Here is a 9,790-nt window from a genome sequence, read left to right on the forward strand (position 1 = left end):
TCAAAATAATTAGTATGTTACAGACTTGGGCAAATATTCAGAGCTAGTTACTGGTACACTTGTTAGAAATGTGATGCAATATCACTAGGATTCTTGTATATTAATTAATTTTCTACCCACGTGTGATAAATTAAGTTTCAAGGTTATGAAAGATTCTGCATTCTCTTGCAACAGGAATGCCGAGAATTCTGCTACAGAGAGCTGAAGAAACATTTCCTGCTGTGACAGAAAGGATGGTGAGTGTTTTGTGCTTGTGTGCACAGACAAGAATTTTATTGTCATCAGTCAATTCTCATATCTTAAGAAACTAAACTTTTTATGCCAAGCTTGTGTTAGTTTTCGTAATCCATGTAGGAAGTTTACATGGTTCTTCATATTGTAACAATCTGCATTATTTTGTGGGAGAAGGATCAATTCAAGGAAGTGTTATGGTTATGTATGTGTGTGTATGTATGTAAGGGTTAGGCCATAAAGACCGCCCCTGGCACTGCGACCTTCAATGAACTGTTCTGTTTCCCCTTGGATTAGCCCTTTATTAATCCTACATTTTTAATAAAGTGTAGGACCCTGCTTATAGGGCCATTATAATAGTCACAAGTGACAAAATATTAAATAAGCTGTGGCCCCACAATCACACAGGATGTGTGCTGCTGATTCATTTTCACATGTTGGGTTGTCTGTCAGTCCCAACTTGTAAAGGTGTCCTTTCTGGTGGTAGTGTCTGGTAAGTAATCCTACCACCCATCTTAATTAATCTCTGTATAATCTCAACAGATCTTTCGTTCTTCTGGCAGAGGGTCCTACTATAAAACCCTTTGCCTGTCTAAGTCCAATTATGAATTCCCAGTATTTTTTATGGTTTCTATCAGTCTAGTGCCTGTTGGCTTTGTTGGCAACTCCAATTGAGATGCTGCAAGCTGCTTCAGGTCCTGTGAATGGCTGTTCAGATCATGATATGGGTAGGTCATATAGCAAGCATGTGAGAATGAGAAATGCATACAAAAATTTTGACAGAAGACCTGAAAGAATGAGATCACTTGGGAGACAGTTGTGGAGATGCATTTTAAAGGTACAATTATGGGGTTATGGACTGTGTTTGTTTGTGTCAGGATGCAAAGTTATAATGGGCATGTGTGAACACAATAATGAGTGCTTAGGTTCCATAAAGAGCAGATACGTATTGTCTGTACTTCCACAGGGACCACAGGTTTCTCAGGAAGGTCCCTGCATTATGAACTTCACACTTGCTAAGATTATGAAGTCTGTAGAGAAGAAATCTGTACAGAGCAACTGTTATGGGTTAGATGTAATGAGAAACAGCTGCAGCAGGGAGAGCATATATATTGTTTCAAGTGTGGTGTTGTACAGCCATGACTGACAGAAGATGTGATGCCTTTACAGAACTGTACAAATTCAGAGAACGTTTTAGTGGGTCCATATGGTGAGACATACCCAGCAAGTCATGATGCAAGCCAGGCAATGAATATTAAAGCCGAGGATGTCTCAGACTTGCAAGAGGAAGCGGATCCTGTACGAATAACATTTCAGGAGATAAAGGCTGAACCTGAGGTGAGCTGTATGTTAATGTATGTCCACTGTTAGGCAGATATCACAAGTAGGCAGGAATTTCAGTTGTCTTTCTCATCTATTTCTGTCTGTCTGTGCACTTGAAACAACTCCACTGTGCTGCTGACTCGCCTTTGAAGGCCTTTTTCTGAAGTGTCTCTAGACAGTTATAGTTTGTCGAATGTATCCTGCTTGTGATGTACCGCTTCTGTTTCCTTTTAAGCAGTTCTGATGCAGATGAAATTAAATTTTGCATAAACGGAACTGTATCTTAGAGAAATTCTATAGCAGCAAAAATCCTTAGGGAGTCACGGAACTGTTCTCAGTTAGTTAGTGATACACTTGTTAGAACCAATAAGTTACTAGGACTCTTGTGAGCTAATTCCAATGAACCCCACAAGATATTTATCATGTGATGAACAGGTTTCAAGGTTACACAAGATTCTGCATTCTCTTGTAACAAGAGTGGCAAAAATTGTACTGTATAGAGCTGAAGAAATGTTTCCTGAAAGAATTCTGCGTGTTTCATGCTTGTGTGCACAGACATGAATTTTATTGTATGTCAGTTGTCTTGGCCAAAGAAACTAAATATTATGTGACACACTTCTGTTTGTTTGCATAATACACGTGGGGACTTTCATACACTTGGGTGATAACGGTTTGGGATATTATTTAGGAGAGCAATGCATTCAAGGAGAGCGATGTGGGTAAGTCATGTAGTGCACATGCAACAGTGAGAAATGCATACAAAGTTTTGGAGGGAAAACCCTAGCGAAGCAGACCACTTGGGAGACCTAAGTGTGGATTTGAAAGAAATAATTTGGAAGGGTTTGTACTGGGTCTGTTTCCTTTAGGATACAGAGCCGTGATGAGCATGTGTGATCACAGTAATGAGCCCTTTCTGGCTTTCTCAACTTATCCTGTATTCATTCCTCTTCTCCCCCATGCCTGCTATATGAGCTGCCTATCTCATCCTCCTTGACTTGATCATGTAATTATGCTTGGTGAATGAAGGTTACAAGTTGTGGAGCTCTTTATTATGATGTTTTTAGGTACCAAAACAGATATTTTCTGTACTGCCCTTGTGACTGATAGTTTCTCGGGAAGGTCACTGAGCTATGAACCGAGTACTTTCTAGTGATCGTGATAGCTGTAGAGAAGAACATCTATACAGAACAGCTCTTATGAGTTTAATGTTACGAGAAACAGCCATAGCAAGGAGAGCATACGCCTTTTTAATGTGTGGTGTTGTGCATCCATTTCTGAGAAGGATATGATGGTTTTTACAGAACTGTAGAAATTTGGAGAATGCTTCAGTGGGTCCATATGGTGAGAGATGCCCAACACCTCATGATGCAAATCAGGCCATGAATGTAAAAGCTGAGGCAGCCTCAGATGCAGATGAGGAAGAGGATCCTGTCCCACTAACATTTCCTGAAATAAAGGCTGAACCTGAGGTGAGCTGTATGTGCACTGTTAGGCAGATGACACAAATGTGCAGAAATGCTGCTTGTCTTGTCTGTGAACATGAAACAACTCCACTGCGCTGTTGACTAGATTCTGAAGGTTTCTTTTTCCTGAAATGTCTCCAGGCAACTGTAGCTTGTAGAATGTTGCTTGTGATGTCCCATTTTCTTTTGAGCAGATCTGATAGACGAAATGAAGTACTGTATAAACTGAATGTCTGCGGTAAATTCTCTACAGGAAAAATTCTTCAGATTTTCCTTGTCTGTCGCTTCCCCGAAGCAGTGCTTTGGTACTACATCATAGAGTTCCCAGGATCTATAAATGCTGAAGTTATCATTTGTTTTCTGTCTCCCATGCAGTCTGTATCCATGTAATAACATAGAGGTGTCATTATGTTGAGGATTTGTAACAGGATGACTAATGATTCTCTAAAGATGTGTGACAATGTGTGACTGAATATAGACACATGTTAACTGTTGCCCTTTGTTTGAAGTAAATTTAATATACCTGACACCGTTAGAGTTACCCCTGCACCTGCTATCAGGTGACTGGTTGTCATGACAGATTCTTTTGTTGCTTTCTCTCAGACAGAAAGGTGACTGAACATTAGATGCAAAGAATGTGTAAAAGGTGTAGAAAGCAATAGTGAAGAACTGGTGTTGGCAACACATCCTAATACAAGTGTATTGACACAATTGTGGTGAAATGGAATATACAATTGGAATACAGCATAGTGGACAGTTCCCTTCGACTGCTAATCGCTATGCAGCACTTTCTAACCTCAATGAGCCTGAANTGGCCTGTTTACAGCTCTGCATTTCACAGCGACTGACACACTGCTGGCTGCAAGGCGCATACAAATTTTGGCAATGAATCAGTATGCTTGTGGCCAGTAACTTGTGGAATGAAGTATACAATTCACAGGTCACAAAAAGTGTTGAAAATGCTGTCCCCCTACACTTAGACATTCCTTGCACCAGCAGAAGGGGTTCCAATTAACCCTTAACCTTTAACAGATGAATGTTATATATATCTACAGCAAGTAGCACCCTGTGTTCGCAAAATGTTATATATTTATATATAGACATGACAGGACTCCTGCTCCCTTTGGGAGTGGTGACAGTTTGATCTTGGGTTTGAAACCAAAACAAACCCATGCAGGTTCATGTCGGTGGTTCATTCGTTAGCTCTGAACAATGAAATTGTTTATAATGGTACTGGTTTTGATACTATTTACATTTAGATATGACTGTTTGTGGTGTGGTCAGCCAAATAGAGCCCAGCTTTGTTTTGAGAACTGAGGAGTAAATATTCATCTGTGCTGGCATGTCAGTGCTTCCAGAGCTTTCAAGGAAATGTGACATATTCAAGGATTGGTTTTCAGTAGCAAATTATCAGTTAGGAAGTCAGTGTTGCATTGTCATATATTTCTTCGTCAGTTTGAAAGTCAGTGTCAGACTGTCATATAGTTCTTTATATATTGTCACGTGTTGGGTATATAACGCAACAAATAACTTCACGCCATATTGAATATAGTGAGTTTATTCCACATTTGCTTGCATACTTATACAATTAACAGTTACACAATTACTGCCATCGGCAGTATCACAATTTACTTCCACTGCTCTCCGCGACTACACAATCCACACTGTGTCATTCCTGATCACACACTCTGCTCACATACTGCTCAGCCAGATTTTTATACCGTTCTCTGTTGCCTCGTGTTAACGGCGGTGTCCCCTGTTATGTCACAGTGGGAAGTGCTGTTATGTCACCACGGGGGGAGGGCAGAATGTTTACTGGCCTGTAACTGTAGCAGCCGCTGTTGCTCCGATGCTGTTATGTCACCGCTGGGGGTTGAGGGGGTGGGGTGTCTGCATAGCGAAAATACGTCACAATATTTTATTTTGTGTGTCAGAAGGGCTATAAACCCATTGAGCCGGTATTACTTTGTGAGTAAAAAGCATCTTCATCACTGTGACTTTTGGTATCAGTGTCCGTCTGGCACTCTTTTTGACTAATATTACAATTACTTTGCATCACTATTGTGCGAGTGTTACTAACAGGTGATAGTGTCACTTTGTCAGTCAACATAATTTATTCGATTTTGCTGGAAACCCTCCCCCAAGATGATTCTTTAATTGCACAAACGAATATCATGGTCAGTGGCGTTTTTCAGGGGAACCTCAGTTCATCTGGGGCCCAACTAGTCGACTGGAGGTGAAACATTCACAACACTGGCCAACCAAAGGGAAACAAAGACGTCATGTGTCACTAAATGAGAAATGCATGAGCCCCATTTTCTATTGTTCAAAGTCTGATGTTGCGCTGTGTGTCGTGGACTGCTTCGAGAAGTGGGACGCGTGCACTTCAAAAGTGTGAGGTATCATAATCTGTGAAGTGACTGCATACTTCTGTATACATTTTATATACATATGTAGCTGTTGCAAGTCGTTTGCACGCCTCCTTCTACAGTATGGTGTGCCCAATACCATTTCACACATCCAGAAGTAGTGACCATTTTCTGGCAAAAGCCGAATGTTTACGTTGTCAAGGAATCCTGTGTGGCAACCTAGGAGGTGACTCATGTGGATTTTCTCATGGTATCATGGTGGACATGTCTATTGAACTGACACTGTGCTATTATTCTTCTTGATGCCTTTTATTGTAATATGTAGGGGGGTTTTGCCGGGCCATATGCAGCCTTTCTTAGTATCATTTTTTAGCTCAGGCTTTATTGTTATTTCATTCTAGGAGCCTCGGTCCCTCCCTCCCCCTTCCATCACCACTCTCATGCCTAACGAATTTAACATCTCACTGTATTGAGGCTTCAAGCTTATTGTTCTTGCTATTAGGATTTATCATGTTATTTACTCTCATTTTCCAGGGTAATTTGAATGAACTTCAACCCATACATGGTGACGAGCGCCAATATTCTTGTGATGAGTGTGGTGATTCATTCAGTCAAGAGGAAATTCTGATAGCACATCAGCACATACATAGTGGGGAGCAGCCATTTTGTTGCATCATGTGTAAGAAGTCTTTCAGTCAGCAGAGTAGTCTGAAGGCACACCAATGCATACATAGTGGGGAGAAGCCATATTTCTGTGAAGTATGTAAAAAGTCATTTAGAAAGCAGAGTCATCTGAAGACACATCAGCACATACATACTGGTGAAAAGCCATTTTGCTGTGATGTATGTAATAAGTCATTCAGTCAGCAGAGTAGTCTGAAGACACATCAGCGCATACATAGTGGAGAGAAGCCATTTTGTTGTGATGTATGTAATAAGTCATTCAGTCAGCAGGGTTCTCTGAAGACACATCAGCGCATACATACTGGTGAAAAGCCATTTTGCTGTGATGTATGTAATAAGTCATTCAGTCATCAGATTAGTCTGAAGATACATCGACACATACATAGTGGTGAAAAGCCATTTATCTGTGATGTATGTAAAAAGTCATTTAGTCAGCAGAGTCATCTGAAGACACATCAGCGCATACATACTGGTGAAAAGCCATTTTGCTGTGATGTATGTAATAAGTCATTCAGTGATCGTCGTAGTTGGAAGAAACATCAGCGCATACATAGTGGTGAAAAGCCATTTTGCTGTGATGTATGCAATAAGTCCTTCAGTGATCGTCGTAGTTGGAAGAAACATCAGCGCATACATAGTGGTGAAAAGCCATTTTGCTGTGATGTATGCAATAAGTCCTTCAGTGATCGTCGTAGTTGGAAGAAACATCAGCGCATACATAGTGGTGAAAAGCCATTTTGCTGTGATGTATGCAATAAGTCCTTCAGTGATCGTCGTAGTTGGAAGAAACATCAGCGCATACATAGTGGGGAGAAGCCGTTTTGTTGTGATGTATGAAAAAAGTCATTCAGTCAGCAGAGTCATCTTAAGGCACATAAGCGCATACAAAGTCAGGAGCAGCCATTTTGCTGTGATGTATGTAATAATTCATTCAGTTATCAGAGTAGTCTGAAGAGACATCAGCGCTTACATGTTTATGTGTGCAGTAAATCATAGAGCAGTAGAGATGGGTTTAGCCTAAAGGAACAGTATGTGAGTTGTAGCATGACACAGTTTTGATGTTGTAAGTAAGACAGGTTTCCTGTGTGTGGCATGGTTTGATTTTGTAGAATGCTACAATATATTGCAGTTTATTGCTGTTGCTAACCTTTCTAACTGACGTATAATGAACTGAGTCCCATGGTACAAAACATCCATGCAAATGAGTTCCATTTGATTCTGGCTGATGAATATGCACAAGGATCTCTTGTGTTGAGTGGAAACACACATTACATGACATGACATGACGTTCTCCTGCAGTTATGTTAATTCAGCGTTGGAAGCTCATGATTAGTAGAGTGTAATCACTGAAATGGATCAACAGTTTATACACATAATTCAGCAGCATCATGTGCTTTTTGCTGTGTTATCTGTGCTCTTCTGCCATTACATGTGAGTAAATTTGTTGATCAGATAGTTTCAGATCGATATATTGCTTGAATTCAGTATATTGAGATAACTGTTATGGATTGGTCAGATGGATACAAATTATGCTGTATTGGACATTGCAGACAAGATATATTTCTGCAGTATACTTGGTATATTGATTATAAAAAGAAAGTTAAATAAAGGTTTGATTCTACTTGTGGAGAAATAAAGTAGTACAGAGAATTTAATTAAAAGGATCATGAAAGTATTGCTTACATCTTTTTGTTGTGAATATCAGCAGAGAAACTGAGCGGTCATGAGATCAGAAAGAAAAGTGGTTTGGCACTGAGACACTCCTTTTTGCTTTAAGTCTCCTTTGCATTAGAGGGAAAGAGTCAGCTGAAAATTGTGAAATGTTCTTTAATAAAATTAGGCAATGACATTAATATTATGAATTGGAATTCAGAGGTTTCATGTAGTGGAGTGACACAAGAGGAATAGCTTTTAATTGTACTTAAATTCAGTGCAGTTATGCCCCTCCCTCCGTACGCATTTTCTTGACTGCCTGAATGATCTGTGTCATAACTGAAGCTAATTCTTGGTCACTCTGAGTAAATCATCTCTGATTACTGACACTTTTCTTTCCAACGAATGCTTGCTTCATTTTGCATAAGATGTACCATGCATTCATCCCTCAATAACTTTGCATCAGCAGAGCTCTACCTCATATGTCGCCACACGTTGGGTGTCGCTGCATTACGGAACTGATCCTGCTCCATGGTCTTGGAGTATGTGTTCCGTTTTGTGTGTCTTCACCATATAAATTAGTGCACAGCGCACGAATGCAATTGCAAGTTGCAGTTGTCCTCAGAAAAGTGTGAAGGTAGGCTGATGCTGTGTATTCAGAAGGGAATATGGAGTGAAATCATCTGGCTCAGGATAAGGGCCAGTGTCTGGCTGTGAATGGTAATGAACCCTTGCATTCCATAACATTTTGGTAATTCATTGAGTAGTTGAGCAAGTAGTAGCTTCTCTGGAAAGGTGATCTGTGTGAAGTTGGTTAATATTTGACATTAGATCTTCTAGATTGATTGTCTGGAACTGGAATTTGGTGTTGACTCCATCCTGCTCAAGCAACCCAAATCTGTCTCAAATGGTCAGCAAGTCCGGGTTTTCCTGTTATATACATTGGGGTAGTACAGTATGCTATGTATATATACCAGAGGGCAGTAACTCGCATGCAGCCAGTCAGTTTATGAAACCCCTTATTCCCACCAGACTGAAGCTTGTCTTCTTCCAAGAAATTTATTTTTCCAGTATGTGTTTCCAGTTTAATTACTGCTACATAAGTAAGTCCAGGGAGCTGAGTTAGTTATCATTAATGGAAGTTGTTATTTTCTTAGACCTCTCATCCCACTAGCTCAGAGACTTTTTAATGTATATAAATTTTACGTCACATTCTGAACACATGCTGTGCACATCTAAACAGGCTTTTGGTGTAGCTGATGCAGCAGAGGGACTGACATGCAGTAAGCAATGCAGAGCGACGTGTAAAGGATGGATGAAGAGACAAATAACCGTTCAGACCTTGGAGAATAAGAAATGTGAACAAGAAAGAAGATGGGCAGAATAACAGTGACACACTGAATCCGACCTAGAAGCCTGTACCTTAACTGAAGGAGTGTATATAACTCAGAATCACTTGCTGGGTTTTTGGATTGTGTTCATTGTCTGGTGTTCAAAAAACAAGAGAATGTAGCATTTCAGAAACTGTGTCTATTTCAGTCCTCTCTTGCGGGAGGGGGGCATAACTACTCTGCTGGGTCCATTAGAAAGAGCTTGTTCTAGCAGGACAAAGGACAAAGTCCAAAAATCCAGCGATTCCAGATGCCTTTAGAATATACAGGTATTGTACAAGTGTATTAGTGTTCTGGCGAGCGTGTGCTATTTAGGGTTTATTTTATTATGCTCTTAGTATTTTAGGCTACATAGCATTGGTTGGAATAATGCTTCATAAGTGGTTGACTTGGAAAGATTTGAAACAAAGCATTCGTGACATTTTTACCTTCAGTAACTAAAGAATAACCCGGAAAGAGTCATTCGGTACAGCCGGTGTCCCCACTGATAATCGACTGGAGTGTTTGGATATGAGTATAGAGAGCAACGCTGCACGAATATACTCATCATATCATCAAATTGTTTGTAATGTTCATTGTTGAATTGGATTATAATGAAGTCTGGTTGTGCCATGAGTGTACCTGTATGTTGTCATGCTGTATGTTGGTAATTAATGGAATACTGAGATAATGTGAG

The 9,790-nt window shown here is 40.1% G+C and overlaps 1 protein-coding gene across 1 annotated transcript; it reads left to right on the forward strand.

Moving 5' to 3' along the window:
• The first annotated feature begins 227 nt into the window (after positions 1-227).
• LOC111867015 lies at positions 228-9,159 on the forward strand. The gene is made up of 4 exons (XM_023856472.1): positions 228-236; positions 1,402-1,569; positions 2,856-3,023; positions 8,967-9,159. Exons 1-4 carry the CDS (start codon positions 234-236, stop codon positions 9,108-9,110), a joined length of 483 nt encoding a protein of 160 aa, XP_023712240.1. The 5' UTR covers positions 228-233; the 3' UTR covers positions 9,111-9,159.
• Positions 9,160-9,790: the final 631 nt, after the last annotated feature.

This window comes from Cryptotermes secundus, unplaced genomic scaffold, assembly GCF_002891405.2.
Source record: "Cryptotermes secundus unplaced genomic scaffold, Csec_1.0 scaffold1483, whole genome shotgun sequence".
Taxonomy (NCBI): Eukaryota; Metazoa; Arthropoda; class Insecta; order Blattodea; family Kalotermitidae; genus Cryptotermes; species Cryptotermes secundus.